The 25,884-nt window shown below is 41.6% G+C and overlaps 1 protein-coding gene across 2 annotated transcripts in view; it reads right to left on the bottom strand.

Annotated features, from left to right (window-relative positions):
* The window catches only part of SCML4 (Scm polycomb group protein like 4), a 552,972-nt gene that overhangs the window by 170,477 nt on the left and 356,611 nt on the right, over positions 1–25,884 (bottom strand). For both annotated transcript variants that reach the window (XM_085611210.1, XM_085611211.1), the window contains exon 5: positions 3,976–4,176. In XM_085611210.1, the coding sequence (XP_085467336.1) occupies positions 3,976–4,176 (201 nt within the window). The remainder of the gene's footprint in view (positions 1–3,975; positions 4,177–25,884) is intronic.

Raw genomic sequence — 25,884 nt, 5'->3', positions numbered from 1 at the left:
AATTAAGCACTGCTTAAAAAACACAATGTGACAGAAAAAACTTGCAAACTATCACCTGATTGCATTTTACTCTTGGAAGCAAAACTCTCTACTTAAATTCTTTTAAGTACTAAAAGATCCTATGAAGTACGACAGAGAAGCAACCGAACACATTCTTTCAAACATGGTTCATTCATCTGTTGGTAAATTGGTGATTGCTGTGTGACTAATGTAAAAAACAATGCAGAAAAATTCAATAAATGTTGCTTTTTAGAATAAAGTTATGATTTTGGCTATTTGCAGTAGTACACTTGGTCTAAATTACTGCTTGAGCACTGAAAAAGAAGTGCTAGGTTTACTAACTGAATTCAGAGGTTCAATCCAGGGGAAGAGCAGAAATGGGGATTAGCTCACTTGAAGTGTACCAAATTAGTATGACCTCTGAATATTTTGACAGAATGAACCTATAAACCTAATATTACCAAATCTAAAATTGTGGTGCAACTATGTGTGGAAAACTGGGAGTTTATTTCTGAGAGAGATAACATCTCTCAGTATTTGGGTATTTGTCTTCCAGCAGCAATGAATAAGTCTAATCATGTAAGTAAGATTAGAGAGTGGAGTACTGCTGTGATAAAAGGAGTTTACAGCTATAACTTAAAATATGATAGTACCACTGCATTTTCTGCCCTATGATCCAATTATGTCAATGTACTGTCAATTATTTTATGTTGCCAATAGTTTTATATGCAGCTCCAGTTTCGAATAATAATCAATATAAACTATTTCACGTTTTAAACATCAGTTGATTACTGACTCTTTTTCATCTTTTTAGGTGCACTCCTCAAGTGCATATTAGATATGATCAAGGGAGCAAAAAACAGCTACAAATGAAACACTGCTTTTGTAAATATACTATAGTATGTAAATTTATAGAGCACATGGCGACCTTGCAGCATCCCATCACTGGACGAGTAGACATTATTTTAAGGGACCCTTGTGAAGGGTTAGTTGTCGAATAGCCACGTTCTGAGAAGTTTCCGGAGTGTGCATTCATTGCTTGTAGACCGCAGAGTCATCAGAAGGGAGTTCAAGAAAGTGGGGGCAAGGAAACTGAATGACCTTCCTCCACTTCTAGTTTTTTGGATGCGAGGGACAACTGTCCTGTGTTTATTTGAGAAGCAGAGGGCCCTCGTTGGGGTGTAGGGGTTATGAGCTGACAGGAGAATGGAGGTTCCTGTCCTCTAAGCGCTCTAAAAGCAATACAAAGAGCCTTGAGTTTGATTCTCTAGGGGACTGGTAACCAATGAAGGTCCCTAAGACCACTATTCACTGACGTATGTCTCAGTACTTGTAACAAGGTACATGCAGTCGCATTCTGCACGACTTGTAATTTGCTAATTACAGCCTTGGATGTTCCAAGGAAAAGAAAATTGCTGTAGACCAAGCGGGAGAAGATAAGCGGCTGGACCACTAGTCTTCTGGATGTCATGGGAAGCATTGGTAGTATTTGCCGAAGTATTTGGAGAATTCCAAAACAGCAGGCCAAGAGTTTGGTGGCATAAGTCTCAGTTGTTAGGGTTTTATCCAGCCAAACTCCCAAACGTTTTGGAAGTGGTGGGCAAACCTAAACAGTCCGGCCAGCCCAGGGACCGTTGGAGAGAGTGATAGTTCCCCAGAACTGTCAACTCAGTTTTATTGCTGTTCAGCTTGAGGCAGGATTTATCCATCCAACTGACCACTGTCTACAAGTAAGGTCCCAAAATTGGAAACAATGGTTAGGCTTAAGGAGGAGCCCTGTGGACACCACAGTGAAGAGGAAAAGTATCTAAGGAAAAGGACTTCTCATATACCTGGAAGGATCTATCAGAAAGAAAGGACCTTAGCCAATCCAGGGCAGTTCCTGATTGTCCAGCCCTGTGAATAATTTCTAGAAGAACATCATGATTCACGGTGTCAAAGGTAGTGCTATGGTCAAGAAGGATAATTGCTTGATCACGTCTCATTTTAGCGTCCTCCACCAGCGCTAATAGGGCTGTCTCTGTGGTATGTTTGGGCCGGAAAATGGTTTGAGTGGGGGGAAGTCTATTGTTTGTTTCAATGAATTCTGAGCGATGTGTATTAACGTGTTTTTTCAGCACTTTACTCAGTCCTGGAAGCAGGGATATAGGATGATAATTTGCCAAGCAAGTGGGGTCTGCATTTGGTTTCTTTAAAATGGCTTTAACCATTGCATGCTTCCACACCGTCTGATCTATTTCCTTTTCTAAGGAAAGATCACTTATCATTGTCAGAGCGCTAGTTCGATAGTGAGGGGAACCCCACACACTGCAAGTGTCGCAAATTTCCAAAATGTTCTCATAATAGCACTTATTTGTTCCAGTTTTGTATTGATAATACAGTTTAAGCAAAGCGTGATAAATTAACAAATAACGAAATCACAAATCAAAAGAAATTAATGAATAAAATAATTTGTATTTCTTTTCTTGGCACACCAAAATTACAGTTGTGCTCCCACAGAAGAAGCAAATTATAGAATCACTCACTGAGTACTTGATGCAAACTGGCTTGGGGCGTTTATCTTTGTTCTCATACGCCACCCAAAATTAACTCAGTGGGTCCTATTTAGGCTCCCTTGGATTGTTAGGCTCTCAGAGGGGGGAGTTGCAGTTGCTGAGGGCAAAATTGCCTGCTTGTTGATGATAGTTATTATAAGTAGGAGAAGTCCACATCTCAAACTGACAGCGTCCCCTTGCTTGCTATCTCATAGAATTCTAAAGCAACAACTGATAAGGGCATAAATAACCACACAAAAGAAGATCCCGGGCAACCTGCATTGGCAGGCTGGTGGTTTATAGTTCAACCTGAAATGAACCACTCTTTTCTGAGGGTAACTCATAGCAAGAATGCATAGTAGAGGGACCTCTACTTCTTCTTTTCCAGCTGAAACTTCAACTTCTTCTTATGTACTTAGGAGTAGCGGTTTTACAAGTAAAATTCAGCATCTGGCACCTCAGTGGAACCTTATTGAACCAATAAAGTTAAAACTGATGAGACCTACAATTAATTCAAAATTAAACTTATTAGATATAAGGACTGAATAGGCTGCCTCAAAATTAGCTCCTATATTGGTCAGCACATATAAAAGATGCTTTAATATTACCCTAGAATCACAGCTTGTCTTACAGAAATGTAGAAATTCAGATAGATTAAGCAGAGTTTATTTGAACCAGTAACTTAAACATACACAAGATTAGTTAACGAGCGGTATCATGCTTGAATGCTAAAACAAATGTATTTATTTAGTTGTCTTATAAAGTGCTAAATTGACAATGTACAATAACTTTGAGCGGCTAGCACATATAATAATAGGAGACCTAAGCATGCCTACAGTAAGAGCTTATAGACATGCGAGTAGAGTGTAGGCGGTATGAAGGTTTCCTTTCCGATGTTCTCTAGTGCAGTCCCCTTTGGAACAGCCTTAGACAAACTTTAATAAATGGTTCAATTAAAGTTGTGTTCTGAATCAGAGGTCGTTGGGTTCGTGTTTGAGATGTGGGGTCAATGCGTTCCAATCTTTGATACAGAGCACTTAAAGGAATCACCCTCCATATTTCTGGGTGGGAAGGGGTGTGGTGGTAGCATCAAGTGTGATGATGCTGAACACAGGTTTCCAGATAGGATGTAATATGGTTCTAACTTTAGTTTAAAGGGACTTGTGGACGATGCTGAGTAATGTGAATTTACAGGGAGGAAATTAAACATGTTTAGACCCAGTTTGGCATTGTACAATTTGCATCAGTGGACGTTTACAAATGTGTCACACAACCTTTAAAAACTCAATTCAGAAAATTTTAATATATTGATTTGTAAATGTATAAAATGTCTTAAGAAATGTTTCTTGATAAGTTGATGGATTTTGCTTTGACTAGTTTTTGATATCTGTAAATGTTGTATAGTTCAACAGTTTGACAACATTAGAAAAAAAATAATTACCTGACACCATTTCCCCTCCATATCCTTGCTTGACAAGGGAAAAGACTGATTTCTGCTGGTGTGCACAGTCAATGCATGCTTGGACAGTCTGCTGCAGGACCATGGAAGGTCTCTCAGGTCCAAAGTGGTCAGGGAGTTGCTGCACTCTTTTCCTGTCCAGGTATGGTCCAGTGTTGGCTTGTTTATTCACATATATGCAAACTGCAAACACAAAGCACCCAAAAAACATTACTGAAAGTTTAGAGAGAACACTAAACCATTACTCCTGTATCATGCACATTTTCTGATATGATAACAATCCAAAATTCTGATCTAAAAGCTACAAAAAATGTTTGCACAACTGTTGAATCATTGATTAAGGAACCATTCTTTACCAAAAGCTGTAAGCTTCCAGGTGATGAGAAGGAAATAATTTAAATAGGTAAATTAATAAGAAGTGAGTATTTGATTGTGTGAGAAATTGGGTTGTTGGTTGAGGGGAGTGAAACCCTACTCAAGCAACAGTCACATTCCTTGTAATGGGGAACCACAAAAAGGTGCCAAATTGACCTGTGCTGAACCCACTGGTAGCTTGGTACAAAAACATCAGGCTTAACTTAGAGGCAATGTGCTAAGTATTTATGCAGCCACTAAACTGTAATAAAGTGAAAACACAACACATGAAAACTCCCGCACCAATTTAGAAAAATAGAGTCAATTCTAATAAATTGTTTGACACCAGAATCCAATCAGTAGAACTGGAGTTATGAATTTTTACATTTTAAAGTGAAAAATAGCACCTCAGGTCAGGGCAAGGCAGCAGACGGTGTCCGTGGAGGCATCATCAAGGAGCCGATGGACAAAGTCGCAGTGAAGATCTCTTTGTTCAGACTTATTTATGTAAGTAAAAAATCTCCAGCAGGACGAAGCTACAGGTTGTACCCGACAAGGGCTCCATGAGGCCAAAAACCCGTTCTGCAAGGCGCCGCTTAATAAAATGGGCTGCTGCAGAGAAGAAGGTAGCGGGAGCAACCACAAAGTCAGGCACACTAGCGATGCTCATTGGGGGGGGGGGGGGTATTGACTTGGCGAACAGGTAGATCCTGGTCTCCACTCAGTTATCACAGCACTTTTTGGCAGTACATTTTTTAAGTGCCAAGTTTTGGATTTGGACACCTTTAGCACAACTTCAAAGGGTCCAGGACTGGATGGGCACGACTTGGAGAGTCAGGACTCTCTCAGGCTGGGTCCAGGTGTGGGTTCAAGATGGTTGGAGCCTTTTCTGTCCCTGAGGCTCTGATCAGGAGGACAGCCAATTAGCCCTTGGAGGCACTCTAAAGCCTTAGGTTCAAGTAGTAAAGCAGGTCTCAAGCAGCAGGGCAGTGCTCTGAGGGCACAGGGAAGGCTTCAGACAGTGGGGCAGTCCTCTGAAGTACACAGCAGGCCACAGGTAGCAGGGCAGTCCTTTGAGAGTCCACCGCAGGTCCAGAAGTGAACTGAAGAGAGGGTCTGAAGATTCTAATTTTATATCTGGTGACAACTTTGAAGTAAAAGAAAATTCTGGAGTTCTTCCTTCACAGAAGTGTCTGGAATTTCCAGCTTCCCTGTCCTGGTCCCAGGATGTCTGAAGTCAGAAAAGGCTAGTGTGAAGTTTTTTTGTATGTGAGCTTAGGCAGGGTCTTTGAAGTCCAAGTGGGGCTGTGCCCAGCTTTGCCCCCTCATCCAGCCAGGATGACCCATCCTGCCAACACCCAGTCGCCCTATTGTTGTGGCTGTTTGAGAGGAATAAACAAAGGCCAACTGTCAACTACACCTAGTCATGTGACCCAGGACACAGGTTGCAAGTACCAAATGGTTAGGAGAGGAAAATGCAAACTTTCTAAAAGTGGCGTTTTCAGAATTGTGTCTTAAAATCAGACTTTAATACTTTACATTATAATTCCTTAGACACCAATCATGATATTTCTACCTACTCCCAAACAAACATTATCACTTATTAAATGTAATAAGGTGATCTAATGTTATTCTATAGGAGAGATTGCCTCACAGTGGTAAAAAAACTAATTTATGAATTTTTCACTACCAGGACATGTACAATTTAAAAGTGCATGTCCAACTCTTTAAATACAATGCACCCTGCCTTCTGGGCTGTTTAGGGCATACCCTAGGGTTGACTTTCATGTATTAAAAAGGGAGTTTCATGCCTGGCAAAAGGGGCATTTTGCCAAGTCAAATTGGCAGCCCTGAGATATGTTTTAAAGAGCTATTTAAGTCAGTGGCACAATAAGGCCTCCATGCCCACTAGTAGCATTTAATTTACCTCCCATGGGTATATGGTATATCACTTTCCTAGGGATGTATAAGTAAATTTAATATGCCAATCAGTTGTAAACCAATTTTCCAATGTTTTAGGGAGTGAGAGCAAGCACTTTAGCACTGGTGAGCAGTGATAAAGTGCCCAGAGTCCTAAGGCCAACAAGAACAAATTCAGCAAAACAGAAGGGAAGAAGGCAAAACATTTGGTGGAAGACCATCATAAGGCTGAAAGGTCTAACAGATTATATTTTCTTTATCAAATTGTTTTTCATATTTATGGTATTTTGTGTATATCAACACCTACGATTTTACATTATAAGCATGTATTACAGATGACAGCTTTTCTACTCTGGTCACATTATCATATGCAGTCTGGCCGAAAATGTGACAACATAAGAAACTCATCATTTGTAAGGCGAAGTTCCTGATAAATAGAGGAATGATCATTCATGTCAGTTCATCTTGGGTCTCGACGCTTAAAATATACAGGAGCACAGCCTGTGCAAATTGTAATCTTCTTGGAATCATTTGTGGGTCCCATGGTGATAATTTAGGCCTAAATGTGCATACCATTTTCAATTACATCCTCACTGGTCTTTCCTTGATTGTGAGACAAGAAGCACAATTGTGCATACCGAAGAAAGACTAAAAAAGACAAAAGGACCCTAGTCCAAATGATTGCCTTCCTCTCTTTCTATGCCGCTTCACACATGCCTGTTTTTTGTCTCCTGCTGTTCAGCATGTATCACAGCTGGCAAGAACATGTTTATGATCAGCTTTTTTTTAAATCTCACAACATAAATGTAAAGTGCTCCCAGGTTGCATCAGTGCATGGGGCAAAGGCAGCACAAACACCAAGGGTCCCTTGTCATTGCATGGGTTGAAGGTGCACTGCCCTGCAGGATATGCAGACCACAGAGTAATATAGTACAGATTCTGTCTCCTGCCATAGCATGCTAACTACACTTTATCATAGCAACTTCCAGGAACATGGACCATTAGGACTGGTTTGCTGGGTAGTCTGTGTATATAAAGGACCACCTTAGCAGAGTTAATAATGTTGGTGTGGCTCACAGAAAACATTTAACTACATAATTGGGCAGAAGATTTTTTGTTGGTAGGTAACAAGAGGAAGCTTCTACACATTGTGGCCCTTTCAAGGCCCTACAGGACTGAATGTCAGATGTTAAACAACTGTAGTTTCAGGACGTAATACACATTGGGGTACTCAATGGACTTCTTCAAAGCACATTAAAAGACTTAGAGGCTGATTTCCATGTTTGGTAGAATTGCTTCCGCACGACACCGACTTGGTCCTGGGACCGACCAACACCCAGACGGCGGTCCCAACCGGCCCAATACAATGCGACCGACACTGTTCGGTCACATGCTCCCTTTCCTCAATGGGAGCTCATGTTATGGCCATAAACCGGCTGTACACAAGCTCCCATTGAGAAAAGGAAGGAGCAGTTCATCCCTGAACCCCGTGGCAGGCACAGCAAGATGCCTGCCACAAAGTGCAGGGATCAACAGGGGTGCACCATAGGTGCCCCCTGGGCCTCCAACCAGAGGCCATGCACCACAGGGGGCCCTGCTGGGGGCCCTCAAACACGCTTTCCAACATGGTTTCCTTCTCAGAAACCATGCATCGTAATCTCAAGGGAGGAAAGGCCCGCCCTTCAGATTACTGTCTGTTTTCTAACTGGCCGATGGCCAGTCGGAAGCCAGCCAGAATGACCGGTTTACCTTCTGACCGCCTCCATAATAATGAGGCGGTCGGAAAGTAAACTGTGCGGCCCATTACGATGCGGCCTTTAAAAGCCGCATCATAATTGGCTCCTTAGTTTATTCTCTCTTCCCCACTTATGTGTTCACTCATGCACTAGCTAGAGGCTTGTCAAAGGTCAGTATGAGGCTTGGGGACAAAATTTAATTTGGAGTCCTCTGGATGCCTCTTCAAATATGGCCATGTGTGATAAACAGCACCAGTTTTTTGAAGTATTAAAAACATTTACATCAGAGGAAGGGAAAACATGGCACATAGTGACACTGAGTAGTCTCACTGCAAAGGCTGCTTTGTTTTTAATGATGACAGCAGATTTGCTTGATATTAAAAATATGTAGATAAATGTTGCACAATTTCAGTGGGGTCCAGGAAGGCATGGGGTCTAGTTTATATTGCTCCTGCGGCGCTGTGATGACCCTGAGTAGGTAGGGCTCACACCTTGCTACAGAAGTAGAACCTTTTGCACAAGATGAGAGACATTTGGGGGTACAATCCATTCTCTTTCAGATAAGAAAGCCCTTGGAAAAATGCAGGCCTTCACCTGTTTATCTACCACATACATTACAATATGGTTCAGGCAACTTTGGTGCTCATAAAAAGACACAAGCAAGTGTCAGGTATCACAGTATAGAGTGCATAACTCGAGAGCTTAGCTCTCAGGCATAGATCAACCTCATCTAACTCTAGGAAGCTTATCTGGTGGGAAGAATTACCTGGAGGTAGACAGACTAAGTGTGTTTGCCCATCCTCAGTGTCGTACCAGGTTCACACAGATTTATTCCTGTTGATCACTCAGCTATTCGACACATCCCGATTAGCTCTTTCTGCATTGCCAGAGGATGCTCTGCTTACAGGGTTTGTGAGGTAGGGACAGATGTTTTCAATGCTCCCTAATTCAAAACTTACTTCTGTGTATCTGTTGGGTAGAAATGTTATGATTTCAATATCGAGCTCTCCCTAGACCTAAACCCTCAATCCGAACACAGCAAATCCTCACCCATAACGAGACCTAACCCAACCCTAGTTCACGGCATTCTCCCTGAAGCCGAGACCCCCCTTCTGTCAACCACCAAAATTAGAGCTCACCCAAGACTGCCATCTTCTCCCAAGCGTTGGAAGGACTTCAAACCTCTCTCAGAAGAGGACATTTCCAAGGTGATTGCCAACTCCAAACCCTCCAACCACTATGCAGACCCTCTCCCCGCCTTCCTGGCGAAGAACCTCAACCCCACCCTAACCCCGCTGTGGACAAAGATCATCAACAGCTCCCTAAACAACGGTCTGATGCCCGACTGCCTCAAACAAGGCCAAGTCATCCCCTTCTAAAAAAACCTGATGCTGACCCAAATGACCTAAAAAACTTTAGGCCCATCACCAACCTCCCTTTCCTAGCTAAAATCCTGGAGAAATGCGTTCTCGCCCAACTGAACCATCACCTGGAATCGAACAACCTACTTGACTCACACCAATCCGGGTTCAGAAAGGGATGCAGCACAGAAACCGCTATACTGAGCATAACTGCCGACATTCACAACTCCCTTTACTCTAACAAATGCTGCCTACTTGTCCTTCTCGACCTATCTGCTGCTTTTGACACGGTTGACCACACTCTACTCCTAGACGCCCTGCAAAGGCGTTTCGGAGCAGATGGCAAAGTCCTAAAATGGTTCTACTCATTTCTTCATAACCACTCCCAAATCATAAAGATCAAAAACTCGATGTCCGACACCTATCCCTCAACTCAAGGTGTCCCTCAAGGCTCAGTCCTCTCCCCCACACTCGTCAACATTTACATATAACCGCTCACTGCCATTCTAAAACAAGAAAACATCGCCTACCAGCTCTATGCTGATGACACCCAGCTGTACCTCTTGGTATCTTCCCTCGATGACATCCTTCGACTCAACTCTACACTTTCTAAAGTAGAAAATTGGCTAACACTCAACCACCTCAAACTCAACCTAGAAAAAACCGAAATCCTTGTCTTCTCCAATAATGAACAACCCCCTCAGATCCAAGAATGGATAAACAACCTTAACTCTCTAAACTGCAAACTTACTCCAGCGAAAACAGCTAAATCACTAGGGATCTCTCTGGACTCAAATCTCAACATGAGCTTCCACATAAACTCCACAGCAAAAAGCGCCCTCTACAGCCTAAAACTCCTCGACAAAATCAAACCTTTCATACCCCCCAATGACCTAAAAATCGCAACCCATTCTCCAGTTCTGTCCAGACTTAACTATGGAAATGCCACACTAAATGGGACACCTAAAACACACATAGCCCCCATGAAAACCACCCTAAACGCAGCAGCAAGAATGGTCACAGGTACCAAGAAATACGACCACATCACCCCTGCACTACAGACCTTAAAATGGCTACCCTTCGAAGCACGCTGCGCTTTCAAAACTGCCTGCCTATCTCAAAAAAACATACAAACAGGCAAACCGGACTACCTCGCAGCTAAACTCACTAAAGCTGGACAATCAAGAAACCTAATAAGGTCCAACTCGCTACTCTTAATCCCCCCAAAAAGACAAAAACAAAAAGCCCTCTCCCGCTCTTTCTCAGGGAACGCCCCAAAAATCTGGAACTCTCTCCCTACCCACATCAGAACCAATCCCTCCTTCACGAACTTCAAGAGACAACTAAAAGACTTTCTCCTCAAGTGTGATCTCCATGCATCTGGTCAATGACCTCGATCTATAGGACCTCCAGCACTCTGATGCTACTCACTGTATTCAAATGTTTATGTTTCTTTTACATGTATGCTGTAAAGCGCACTGATACCCCTTTGGGTCTTGTAAGAGCTATATAAAACTCCAAAAATAAAATAAATTAAATGTGTTTCTTTATTCATAAAAGTGTTGAAGTGTGGGGGGCGTGGTCTCGCGCCGTAAGAAGATGGCGGCTTATCGGTAAGCTCCGTTCGGATGCGGAGCCTTTGCTGACATTGCAGCCTGTTCTTGGACTTCGGAGACTCACGGGTGCCGGAATCCTGAAGATGAAAGGTCGGAGCGACGATTGAAGTCGTTCCGACCGCGTATAATATATTTTTGGACTCAGTGGCAGTACCGGTAACTTCTCCTCAGCAAGATGCGAGCGGCGGCCATTTTGTACCGGCTGTCTGCATATTTTCTCCAGCTATGAGGTAATCCGGCGTTTTTCATTATAAACGCGCGGCAACGTTTTTGTTTCCTTTTCTTTACCTACATCTTCATGTAGTATGGCTAATTCTTCTCTGCAAACGGATTCGCTGGCCACAATATGCCCTACAACAGCTGGTGAATTTGTACTTTACTTTTCCTCAACTCAAATTCAAGATTCAACGTGTACTCTTTAATTTGACTGTGACTATACCTTAGAGGTGCTAAATAAAAAAATAAAAAATAAATTATTCTTAGCATGCGCATACTTTAATCCTCCTACCACATTCATGTCACACTTCCTAGCCTCCTGTGCACTTGACCGTCTACTTAAATTGTGCCGTTTTTTCATGGATATTTGTCAATTAGTGTCGGAGTGCTGACGGAGGGTGACGCCTTTTTCTGTTTTCACTGCACATGCTTTCTTCTTTAGTTTTCTTTTTGGATGTCTTTTTTTATGGAGCCTCGTTGAGTAGTGATCTGTGTTCATTAGGCCTATGGGCAGACCGAAGTCTTTATTGAGAATCACTTCTCGACCTTCGCATCTTATCAAGATGGCTAATGAAGCTCCAATCTCGGTCAGAGCCTCGTCATCAGGTACCAAACCCAAGAGAGCCAAAAATGATCCTCCCTCACCCATATTATCTTCTCAAAATCCTGTTCTTGATACTATTTTGGATGAGGTGAGGGGTCTTAAATCTTTCATGACCACGACTAACGAGAAGCTCCAACAAATTGAGGACAGATGGATCAATATGGAAGCTAAAGTGTTATATATGGAACAACGCATCAGTGATGTTCATGATGTTACTACTAAAATTCCGATTTTGGAACAGGAAATTCAACGTCTCAAGCTTCACACTGAGGACCTTGAAAATCGTAATAGACGTAACAACCTCCGCCTTTATGGTCTGCCGGAAAATCTTGAGGGTCCAGATCTGCTTCTCTTTCTAAAGAAATTCCTGACAGAACTTTTGGGCCTTCCTCCTGAACCTCCATTAAATATTCAACGTGCTCATAGACTGGGTCGTTTTCAACCTAATGCTTCCAAACCTAGAGGTATCATTATGTTGTTTTTGGAATTCACTGATTTAATGAGAGTCCTTTCTGCAGCCAAAGCAAAACGTCACCTCAAATGGTCGGGTCATAACATTTTCATATCACAAGATTTATCCAATGCTACCAACGCAAGAAGGAAGGAATTTTTGGCTCTTCGACCTCAAATGAGACAGTTGAATATTCGTTATGGCATTCTCCATCCTTGCCTGTGTAAAATTACTCATGATGGTTCCACTCATTCTTTCGATGACCCGCTTAAATTGAAATTGTTTCTTCAAAATTGTCTTCAGTTTCTGCCACTGGTCCGTCTTATCATCCTTAATGTTTTTGTTTCTTTTAACTATTTCATTTAGTATGGCTGTTTTCTATTTTTCTATTTCTTATTTGTTTCTCTGTCGTTTCATCTCTCGTCAGTGCTGTTACGCCCCATGCATTTGTCTTTGTTGTTTTCTCTTAGATCTGGATATCTTTCCTTGATCTATCTTCTTCTTTTTCTGTATCTATTTCTTCTCTCTTTTTCCATACTTACGTTTTTTCTTTTTATTTGTTTCCTTTTCTATTCGATAATGTGCTATGCATTGCATGTGTCCACTAGTAATATTTGTTATTGTTTAGTCTATTCATTCTATTCATCTCATTTATGGCGTTTCTTTCTTTTTAGCTGTATCCCTGAAGTGTATCACCTCCTTACATGTATTGCCCCTCCATCACTTCATCATGTGTAATTTTGTCACGTGGAATGTTCGTGGTCTTGGAAACCCCATCAAACGTCAGAAGGTACTTTCTCATTTATCCAAATTAAATTATCAAATTTCTTTCATTCAAGAAACACATTGTACTGAAGCAGAGTCACTTAAGTTAAAAAGACAATGGGTGGGTCAAGTTGTATGCTCTCCTGCTTCTGGTAAAAAAGGGGGTGTTGCTATATTGTTTCATAAGTCATTGTCTGTACAGATTTTATCTACGCAAAGTGATGTTGATGGACGTTGGGTAATGGCCAGGGTTGTTATACAAGGCAGGGATTTGGTATTATGGAATATTTATGGTCCGGTTACACCAGATCCCAAATTTTGGCATAACATTAAGATTTTATTGTCCTCTATTGACTGTCCTAATATTATTATGGCTGGTGATTTTAACCAATGGATTGACCCCTTTTCTGATAGGCAATCTAAGTGCAAGTTCCAACCAGACAAATCCCATAAAGCTTTCCATTCGGCCATTACCTCTCGTCCATTATTTGATGCTTGGAAGACTTGTAACCCTGATTCCCTCGAGTTTAGTTTTTTTTCCAATGTCCACCAAACACGGTCTAGGATTGACTATATTCTAATTAGTAAACCCCTACTCCCATCTATTCAGTCATCGGAGATTGGGTCAATTTTTATCTCCGATCATGCACCAGTCCTTACTGCCCTGGACCTTTCATTAAGCACCCCTAAGTTTAGCCGCTGGAAGCTCAATAATATTTTATTGTCAGATACTATTTTCATTACAGAAGCCACTGCCTTCATTAATGAGTTTTTCATGTTTAACAAACCCATAGACACCTCTATTTCCAATAATTGGGATGCCTTTAAGGCTTCTTTTCGGGCATTTACTATTTCTTACGTTTCTAAGAAGAAAAAAATTGCTCGGAACAAATATTCAGCTTTACTTCAACAACTTAAATTATTGGAGCATAATTATTTTACTTCTAAATCAACCTCAGTCCTTCATGAGTTGATTAAGGTCAAATCTGAACTTAACAAACTTGCGACAATAAAAGCCTGCAATATTCTCCTTAAAATCAAATCTAAATATCATGGTGGCCAAAATAAAGCTGGTAAGATGTTAGCCAACTACTTAAAAATCAAATCTGAAAGTAAAAATATCGGACCCATTTTAAATGAATCCACAAAACGCTTAACGTCCTCAGATGAAGATATTGCTGATATTTTTCATGAATATTATAAATTTCTTTACTCTGATGACACGAATCCTACTACTCAAAATTTAGATATTTTCTTTACGGGTCTTCCCTCTCCTCCATCTTTACCCAATGAATTTAACTCGTTGGAGGGTGAAATTACTGCTCAAGAGATAACTAATGCCATCAAAACTTTAAAAAAATCAAAAGCGCCTGGGCCAGATGGCTTTTCGGTTGAACTCTATTCTACCTTTGCATCAATTTTTGTTCCGCAACTTTTGACACTTTTCAACTCATTTATTGATGCTGCTAAGGCCTCTGGATCCTTTATGGATGCTCTAATAATCCTTATCCCTAAACCTGACAAAGATCATTCCCTCTGTAAAAATTATCGCCCTATATCATTAATCAACTATGACTGTAAAATATTTGCCAAGGTCCTTGCAAACCGACTTGAAAGTCTTGTTCCATTATTGGTTAAGACTGACCAAGTTGGATTTGTTAAAGGTAGATTAGCTGCAGATAATGCTCGATTGTTTGCAAATGTTATCTCTCATGCGAAAAAATTCCAATCTCCTCTTGCAGCGGTCTCTTGATGCCGAAAAGGCTTTTGACCGTATTAATTGGCAATTTATGTTTAGAACACTCCAATGGTTTGGTTTTGGTCCAACTTTTATTTCCTATATTAAATTATTATATTCCTGTCCGCGGGCCAGTATTTTTGTAAATAATCATTTTTCTAATTATTTTTCCTTGTCTCGAGGTACACGCCAGGGTTGTCCTCTTTCCCCTTTATTATTTGTTCTTTGCCTTGAACCCTTCCTTGAGCGTATTCGTGTTAATGGTCATATATCTGGCTTCACTCTTAACTCCTTAGTAATTAAATTATCAGCTTATGCCGATGATATCTTAATTTATATGTCTAATCCTCTTAGTTCCCTTCCCCCTTTCTTGGATGAGGTTCGGCTATACTCTAGTATTTCTGGGTATAAGTTAAACCTCTCCAAGACAGAAGTTTTACCTCTGAACTCTATATGTTATCAATATATGTTTAATAATACTAATTTCACTTGGTGCTCGACAAAAATTAAATACCTTGGTATTTGGTTCTCTGCTTCTTTACCTACCACAATTAGATATACGTTCAATGCCTTAATCACTAAAATTCAATCCCTGCTTCTTAATTGGACCCCCCTCTATCTTTCTTGGTGGGGTAGATTAGATACTATCAAAATGATGATTGTACCCCATGTCCTCTATACATTATCTATGCTACCTATGCGAATTCCCATTTCATATTTCTCTCAAATTAATTCCATTTGTATAAAATTTTTATGGAATAAGAAGCACCCACGTATTGCTCTTACAAAACTTAAGCGCCCCAAATCTGAGGGTGGAGTACGTTTTCCTGATTTTAAAGCCTATCACTCAGCCTTTTTAATTAAACAATCCTTTGCCTTATCTTTTGAATTTACTGATATCCCTATACCTAGATGGATTGTCTTGGAACGCTCCTCTTTAAAAGATTTTTCTTTTCAGAATGTACTTTATATGTCTAATTGTACTTTCATTTCCACTAACCCTATTTTAAAATATTCCCAAAATTTACTATATAATATATTTACCAATGGTTTATCTCCATTTCAATGCTTTTTATCCTCTACTATTTGGTATAATAAGTTTCTTAAATATAAGGGTAAATCATTCTATTATAAACATTGGAAGGAGAAGGGTATTATTTTTGTGCATCAATTAATTTTGCAGCACTCTGTTACCCCCTTCCTTGACTTGCAAACACGTTTTCATCTCCCTGACACCTCTTTTAATGAATATCTTTTAATTTCAGCTGCTTTACAATCACAGTTAGCTTCTTTTGATCTCCCTGATACCCTACCGTCACTCACTCCTCCAACACCTTTATACAGTTTATTTCCAATGAATAGACCTAAAGCCGCTTTTGTTTATAGACTATTGCAGTTGCATATAATTGAAAGACCTAAATCCTCTATTGAACTTGCATGGGAAATGGACTTGTCCCTTTCACTCTCTATCCCTGTTTAGGATAAATTATGGTCTAAGTTGTTTAAAATTTCTGCAGCTGCTCGGATAACTCAATCTCTATATTTTATTTATAATAGAGCTGTTATTACCCCTGTTTCTATATCCAAGTTTGCTCCTTCCTCGTCTCCACTATGCTGGTCGTGTTCTAAATATACCGGCACTTTGAGACATTTAATTTATGACTGTTCAAATGTTTTGAATTTTTGGGAATCTGTATGGTCTACTTGCATGAATATTTTTAATTGTAATCATACATTATCATTTCACAATGTTTTTCTAGGCTCCTCGTCACCTGATCTAGATGACTCCACTTCTGTTTCTTTATTGTTTGATCTTTGTATTGCATTGGCATTCAAAGTTATTTTGTCATCTTGGAAAGATAATTCGAAAATATCTTCAATGATGTGGTGGAATTTTATTTGCGATGAGCATAGGATTGCCAATGTCTCTTCTTCTATCCTGTCTCAAAAAATTTAATCTGATCTTCTCTGGTTACCCTTTACATCTTATCTTTCTACACATGCTCCTATGCCCTAAATTGTTTTCCTTTTTACTGTTTTCTCATCTATGGTACTGCTATATTAATTGACTCTTTACTATTTGCAAATATGGTTCTTATTTTGTACATGATTGTATTTTTTGTTTTTTATTTTGTTTGTCTTTCTTGAAAACTCAATAAAATTCTTAAACAAAAAAAAAAGAAGTGTTGAAGTGTGGTATGAGGTTTCTAGCTGATGGTCAGGATTGTAGAATATCTGAGAAATTGACATGGGGTATGAGGGGGAGGCAGGTGCTGAAGTGGGCGAGTTCTGGTAAACAATGATGGAAAACTCTTAGGCAGATGTGTGTTTGTAGGTAGGGAGTGAATGTCAGTAAAGAGAAAACTAATTGACTGTCATCAGCTTAGAAGTCATAATAAAAACAACTGATATGATGGTAGCTACACTTCAGACAAATGCAGTACTTGGAGTGAGCTACATTATGCCAGCAGTAAATTTGTGGCAGATATTTCCATCCGAGTCTCTTATGCAATGTCTTTGGTATGTCCAATCCGCATATAGCACCACATGATAAAAACATAGGCATATATTTGGGTTCTAATTTCAAAACCGAAATATCATTCTTGTAAATATTACAAAAAATTCAAATGTGATATTTGAAAAGTCTTCATATCTAGTCGCCATTCAAGAAAGTAATTTCGGTGGGTAAAAACAATTCTTACGTTGCAGGGTCACTGTTTTGCTTTTTAGGGCCAGGTTTAACAAATTCTCACGCAATGCAGTGCAGCAGCCAAAAATGCTGCGCTGCGTTGCGTGAGAAGGAGAACCCCATATATACAGAGAAAGAGCACTCTCCTCCCTTCTCTCTAGTGCTGGTGCAGAATTTTGCCGCTGAGCGTCATGCACACACCTTTGAGCCATAATGCAAGGCTGTGTGTGTGAGTCTAACATAGGTTTTGTACTGGAAGGATAACCTTCCAGTATAAAATACGAAGGGACATATTTATCAAGGGGTTGTGTCGCTTCATGGCGCAAAAGCGATGCATCCCATAAGATGCAATTTTGAAAACCATGCAAGGCCCCCCTGCGTGGCGCTAAGTGGCTTGATAAATCCAGATTAACGCAACACAGTGCAAATCGCTGCATTGTGTTACTCTGCCCCAGGGAGGTGTCCCATGGGTGGTGTGTAGGTGTTCCCATTCAACACCCATGGATTTTGATGCATTCCCAGACTTACCATTACTGGTAGACCTTGGAATGTGCCAAAATGCTATGCCTTCCCAGGGGAAGACGTAAGGAGGAGAAGTATCTTAATTTCTCCTCGTTATTTTCCTCTTTCTACGTGTGCTGCATTGTGCAGCACACTCTGAAAGAGGGAAATGCCTCAGGGGATTGTTTTGTGCAGGATGGTGCTCCTACCCACACAAAAACAATCCTGCTTTCAACACAAACACCCTTGAACCATGGCGCAAGGGTGCCTGTGTTGGTGTTGGTGCTTTCTCTTTAATTCAGCGTAGCAAGGTGACTTGCTGCGCTGCGTTACATTTTGATAAATATGGCCCTATGCTTAGACCAGTTTTAAATCTTTTCCTACTTTGTATGTGTGTTGTACAATGCAGCACACATGCAAAGTCAGTAAAAAAGGAGAGATTAAATCATTTCTCCTTTTAATGCCTGATTTCAAATGGCATTATGTTTTTTACACAAAACCCTGTCTCAGATTTATGGTAGATAGGGTTTGCGTCAAAAACCATGGGTGGTTGCATGGGACGTCCATGTGCCACCCATGGAATGCCCCCTTGGTGCTACGTAACGCAAACTAGCGCTAGCCACTCCTATGCTTGACTTTAAGGCAACTTTCCAGTTCAAAACAGGTTTTGCGCTGTAAAGTAAATAACAAAAAAAACATTTTGAGCTGGTTTGCGTCACTATTGTCATGCAAAACCAGCGCATAACGTTAGTAAATATTTCCCTAGAGTTATGAATAAGAAGAGAGTGCTAAAATAACTCAATTTTAGAAATAACATTTCTTTGTTCATGAGCACTCGCTGCTTTCTGGTTCTCGTGAGCAATGGTGCCTGTCGCAGAAATGCTGTGTGCAGTGCACTGAAAATGTGCACCTTTTTACAAGAGGGCCTAAAATTATTCCCATGACTTCAAGAAGTGATCCATTTCAATTATAATAAAAAGCCGTTTTTTACAATTTAAGACCTTTCCCTGGGACCATGCATATTTCATATATACTGAATGAGACTCACCCATTAAAATGTGGAAGATAATCCCCCATTATCAGGAGACGGATTATTATGGTCCTTGGAGAATTGTGATGATCAATTTTAGAAATTTTCTGATTGCCTCCTTCGTGGTTTGAATATTAAACACCTTCCTCAGAGAATGGAGGAGCTGCAGTGTTCATTGGGCTGTGTCACAAAGATAAGCATTTCAAAAGCCTACAATTTACTTCCATAGGTTCACTGCTATATTTGGAAAAGATTTGAAACTTTTTAGTGACACAGAAAGAACCCCAGGAGTATTTTTTAAATGTTGGGCAGTTTTAGTTTTCCAGGTGTACTCCAAAGCACGAAACCTACTCATGCAGAACATTCACCATATGGAAAAATCTGCATGAGTAAATGATACAGAAATTGACTTTTTTGCGCATATTTTCTTCTCTGCGGTGTAAGTGGTTTTCCTATGAATAAATTCCTTCACTTACACCCCTATTAAATGTGGTGGGCGTTTCCTCCTCTTTTCAGCCCTAGAACGGCTCTTATTCCAGCCATAGCAAGGAAGACTTATAAGGTAATTTGACCCACAAAGCCGCGCTTATGTTATGTGAATTTGTGTTGCGCGGCTAATCACCTGTGAGGGTATCCAGGCGCTGAATTTCTAACTTCAAATATCCTTTCATCCAGCTTAAGCAAGAATAACAATAGCAGCCTTCTTGGCGCCCTGGCCCACCCACAACAAAACTGATCAATTTGTGGGTGCCCAATGTCTATGGTGCGTTTGGAAACCGTGGCAGGATTAATGTAACTAATGGAAATGGCTGATGTTTAGGTTTGCATATGGTTATATTTCCTTTGTAATCACACATGTATTGTAGGATTTAACTTGATTGTACATGGTGTTTTCATGTTTTATCGTGTTTAGATGTGTTTTGTATTGTAATAGCAATGACTACGCAATAGAACGCTTGATGATGATGGAAAAACATGGTGGGCGTTCTCCAAAGTGGGGATAAGCAGACCGCCATTTCCAACCAGATGGACTCTCATTGTGTCCTGAATTAAACCGGCCTTAGTGAGCTCAGTATTCCCTGGGTTTTCAAGTAAACTCTAGGCCAACTAAACAACCAGGCCTGGTCACAGATCCAGGCAGAATGCCTTCGCCTATCAATATGTCATGAATATATCCAGATGTCCCTAACATTAAAAATTGTTTCAAGTGGTTTGAAATGTTTTTAATGAACATTCTGGAATGAAACGTAGCACTGAGCGATGCTCTTCCACTCAATAATAGTTGTCTGTGCCAAGTACACATCCCTCTCCCAAAAAATGGACTTTCACATGAATGTTCTAGGTATGGCTTTAAGCATGGCTTTAACATTTTTAGCAATATCTCCCTCAATTTATGTACCAGTCAAATCTGTGTGAACATCAATAGAACTAGTCTACATCTTACCCTGCATTTTGTTGCACCTCCAAAGTTTTGAAAGACAGAAAAGGAAAATTGAACACAACCCTAGCAAATATGGAGACCGAGAGAAATTGTGTGTGATTTGTGATTTGTATGATGAAGCTTGAGAAACAAAGGGCCTGATTTCGATTTTGGCAGATGGGTTACTGCTTCACAACAGGGACGGATATCTCGTCCGCCGAAATATAGAGTCTAATGGGATTTATATTTCGACGGACGAGATATCTGTCACCGTTGTGACGGAGTAACCTGTCCGCCAAGATCTAAATCAGGCCCGAGTTATAAATGTTATCGGTCTGCAAGTCTTCAATATTATGGTAGATAATTCACTAAGAGTACAAGATTGAATACAGAACAGTGGGCACCAATACCTTAACTAGCTCTCCCAGAGACTGAAATGCCTTGTCATACACAAGATAAGCACCACTAGAGGTCAGTAAAGAGTGCAGAGTGCTGGGGCACAAGTTCTTTGCATAAGAGGTCTATTAGAAGGCACGTCACTGCATACTGAAGCATCTATAGGTAGTGGGGTCAGGGGAGGAGCCAGCCCATCATGGTCGCTTGGAGCTGATGCTCCGTGTTGAACCTTCCCCTCGACATTCCGCCGTGGTGTTTCCACACCTGGAATGGCGTTTCTGCGACCGGAATGCTGGCTGATCACAGGAAGATTCCTGTCGCCCTTCTCCGAGCTGACATCACGGAGAAATGAGCCTCGATGTTCCCGCCGGCGATGAGGCTAAGATGGCGCCCTGCCGAGTGATGGCCGGTGAGTGGGGATTCCTGTCCCACTGCTAAGAGTCTAGCTTCCCCTGAACCTGACAGGGGCTCACACCGGCCGAGGCGACTGAGGGGGAAAAGGGCAAAGGGTATTTTTTCCCCCTGAAGGAGCAGGTCCTGACTGAGCCTTATTTAATACCTGTATGCAGATCACTGAATTATACTGAAGTATATTGAAGTCGTACCGACCTGGAGAAAAGGAGGATTAACGGAGGACCTCCGATGACTGCGCGATCAGTGAAAGCCGCCGGTCGGTAAAACGCACAACGCGATCCAAGTTGGAGCCGGTTTGCCGGCTCTCCCGAAATTGACCGGTAGCTCGAGAATCGAGACGTTTAGGAGCGATGTAGAGGTCCCGTGGTGCCAGATGCAGACAGCAACGATGATTGAGGCGGCTCAGTAAGCAAGTACACTGAGAAGAGCTGCGGGAGGCGTGGACACCGGAGGGCTTACCGGCGAGTGACAAAGAGTCCCGAGGGGGTTAGTAGGCTGCTGGGAGCTCCCTAGGTCTCATCAACCTTGATCCCTCGCCATCTGAGAGAGAGGGGACCAAGAAAACAGCCGCAGGGAGGGAGGAACAGTGCTCATTTTGGCCCACCTGACCCCAAAATGGCGGTCAGGATCCCCCACGCAGAGATATCACAGGAGACACCCCCGAAGTGCCTGGGGGTAAGGGAGAGCTTTACTGAGGCCCCCTGAAAGGTCTTAGAAGGATTTGAAGAAGGCCCAGGTACAGTAAGACTTGGTAACACACACAGCTCTTGCCTGACCCTAAGATGGCCGCCATGAGCCACTGCTAAGTTCTACCTCGAGAACACCCACCATTTCAGACACCAAGAAGGACCTAGGCACACACCAGAGTCACCTCTCTGCAAGCACGACTGATCCCCAAAACACGGAGAGGGATCCCTGGAGAACTGAGCGGCCCGGGACTCCCTGGCGGTGGGCAGTGATCGCATCTATGCCACCTAAAATAGCTGTATCCAAGGTGTCAAACTACTTCACACCGGCGGAGAAAAAACAGGTGGGGGACCAGGAGAGTGTTGAATCGGAATGGTGCTGACTAAGGAAGACCTGTTAGCGTCCCTGACGGACTTCAAGACTGAACTTAACACCAAGGCCACAACCCCCCTGCCTGACCTCAAGTTGGCCGCCTTAGTTGGTCTCTCCATGATGCTCTACCACTCCTGGACAATAGAACTGGTCATCGACCTGATTTTAACCACATCCCTCACCTGACCTGGATCCTGCTCTCCCTCCAGGACATGTTCTCTTTGAACTTTCCCTCGACCGTGGAGACCCTGCTATTTGACCGATGCCCGGTGGAGCTACCTGATAGCTGACGAGGAGATGGGCTGGGGATTCCCCCTCGGCCGTCACCTACCCAGCCAGACCTTGGGCAAACTTCCCCTTCGTCTCTCCGTCGTATCTATACCCTACCCCTTTTTCCCTTACCCCCTCTCTCTTCCCCACCCCATTTTCCTTTTCTTCTATGCTCCTTAAATGTTTTTACTGGTATCTTTGGTAACTTGTAACTGATGTAAGTTTGCAACAATGTAGAACTTTATGTAAAGCGCTCTGATACCTTTGGGTCTAGCCAGGGCTATATAAAACTCTTTAAATAAATAAATAAAGTGTAACTCATTTTCACAGACGCAGGTAGACAACATTTTCACAGCTAATCACTGAGAGGAATACAGTTATCACAGAATGGGCTCCGAGGGAATGCAGGAGGTAGGAAAAGAGTCTTCTTCAGATGTAGAGATGGAAATGGCCATTCTTGACTAGTATTGAGACCCTGGATCCTTTCACAGTCTTTGGTCAAAAAGAACTCCCAAGGATTCACACCTGAGGGGCTGGGTTCAGGCACTGAACCAAGGCCAGCTAGCCTTCAGTCAAAGAGTGGCATGGGAATAACTACTCATGGGAACCTTCACTCGGCAAAGTAGGAAGGGCTCAGTTATCTCACCAATATATAAAGCAGGCAACAGAGCTCTTCCTAAAAACTATCGCCTGATCGCTCTATTGGATATTGAGGCAAAGTATTTCGCAGGGCTACTATTGATTCAGCTGCGTGAATGGGCTACCAAGAACAACTTAATTCCGCCTAGCCAAACAGGATTTTGTAGAGATGCTGGAACAACAACAAATCTTTTAGCTTTATCACTACTTATTGATAAAGCAAAACAGACCAACCAAAGTCTCCACTTCTGTTTTGTAGATTTCAAAGCAGCCTTCAACAATGTCAATCGAGCAAATCTGTGGAGGAAATTAGCTCTATGGGGGATTCCTGCACCACTCTTAAATCTTCTGATAGAACTGCACTCCAACACATGGGTCCAAGTGAAGCTCGGAAATGGCACCCATCTTTCAAGGCGCATAACAACAACAGAAGGCCTTAAGCAGGGGTGCGTTTTAGCACCAACTCTCTTCAATCTATACACAGCCGATTTGCCACCAGCTCTAGAGGCCTGCAACGCACACGCCCCTCGTTTGGGGGGTCGAACCTTGCCCAGCATATCCTATGCAGACGACGTGGTTTTGATTAGTCACACTAAGGTAGGTCTGCAACACCTTATCAATGTACTGCACGGATACGCTGAGGATAACCTGCTCGAAGTCAACATCGAAAAAACCAAAACACTGACAATATCCGGAAAAAAAAATTCCTTCTCCTGGTCCTTTGGGACAAGGGCAATTGAGAACTGCTCTGAATATAAATATCTTGGCGTCATTGTCGACAGGGGCGGCCATTTTTCAAAACATCTTGAGGCCACCAAGAGGAAAGGTATGCTGATCGCAACAACTCTCAGACAACTCAAAACCAATCTGTCCGGGCCAACTCTTCTGCCACTACTGCGTGTTGCCCAAGCAAAAATCGAGTCATCAATTACTTATGGTAGTGAAGCCTTAAGAGGTACAGACGCAAAACTGCTGGACATAACTATCTCAAAAGCTTACAGAGTCCTCTTAAACCTACCATCATACACCTCACAGGCTCAAATCCGGCTAGAATTTGGTTTAATCAAGCAACTACTCGCAAGGCGAGGATCATACATCAAATGCTGGTACAAAATAAAGAACTCGCCTGAAAACACACTGAATCACCAGCTTTGGGAAAACCTGCGCGGCAGTTCCACTGCACTTGCAAAAAACTATTTAGAGGAGTCACTAGCAAAGACAGGCCTAAAAGCTCTATGGGAAATTTCTCTTCCGAACACACAATTTAAACAAGTTGTAAATAAGAACATAAAGCGACTCTCCTTTATAGAGGATAAAGCCACCTTTGCTCACAGACGCCACGCATGGATGATATTGAGCTCTTATAAATCGCCCGGGTTACAGGCATACTTTGGACTTGGTTACTGCAGGAAATCAAGAGAAGCATTTTTAAAACATAGGCTCGGAGTCTTACCAGCCATACCCCACTTACAACCCTGGCTGAGAAAGAACTGCGGGGCCACATGCAGGCTGTGTGGCTCAGGGAAAGAAGATATGGAACATCTGATATGCTCCTGCAAAAAGCTAAAAGAGGAAAGAGTAGCTCTCCTGAAAACCACCTTTAACGAACTTAACCTACGTACACGGAGACAAGCAGTCATTGCATGCTTCGACCGAAGACTTTTACATCTGAATGGACTGTGGGTAAAATTCCTGAAACTAGTTTAAGTTTAAACAACCTAAAACAGATGACGGTGCACAGAAAAACAAGGAATCATGAATATTTCTTAAACTTTTATATTTTAACTTCTTTAAGACTGTTCTCAAATTCAGAAATTGATGAAATGTGCACTTATTATGAACTTTTGTAATGGTTTTAATTAATCAGAAACAATACATTTTTTACTTACTTACTCACTCGGCAAAGTACTGTGCTGCCTTTCAGCTATGTTCCCATTATACAAATACTACATACATACATTGATGAAATAACCTCCATCTTGTTAGGATTCAGCGTAAACTTTTGAAGACCAATCCAACTTCTTATGGCTTGCACTCAACTGTTTAGATGTCCTCAATTGTTCTAGGAGGATGTAGACAAACTGACCAAAGTTAGGCGTCTTTGGTGTAATGCTATATTGACTAACCATATGACATAAACATCATAATCAGTAGGTGTAGACAGGTATATCAAAAAACTGACGATGAGGTAATGCTCTGAAACACTTCATACTGCAAATGATCAAAGAAAGGCCAAAAGGAGTAAGAGTGACCATTAATGAATGCTCCATAAGCAGTAATTGACACCATGATAGGGCCTCTTATTCTCATACTGGCCAGTGTTTTACTAGCACAGGATTGTCCACCTACTCCAATGCTACAAGCAGGTCCCCTTTGACCCAGGAAGGGGTTATCCCTTTTGTATTTCCTGCTGCTGATCACCCTTAATTAACCAGTGAGTGATTCCATACCTCTGCCATAAAGAAGAAAACCTGGTGTTAGCCCAGTAAACAGTTTAACTCGACAAGCGGCGGTTGATGAAAAACTTGTTTCCAACGGCTTCGTCAGATAAGGTATGTAAAAACTGATGGTAGTCCGGAATATCATGGATGGAATATTAAGTAGCTACAATATTGTTACCAAGATAACGAAAACCGAAATATGAAGGGATATTTGGGCATAGGTTAAGTATAGATTTACTATACTTAAATACACATCTTCGTTCCTTAACAA

The sequence above is a fragment of the Triturus cristatus genome, chromosome 6 (assembly GCF_964204655.1).
Source record: "Triturus cristatus chromosome 6, aTriCri1.1, whole genome shotgun sequence".
NCBI classification, from domain to species: Eukaryota; Metazoa; Chordata; class Amphibia; order Caudata; family Salamandridae; genus Triturus; species Triturus cristatus.
The sequence above is the reverse complement of the archived record's forward strand: the minus strand, read 5'-3'. Positions and strand labels throughout refer to the sequence as shown.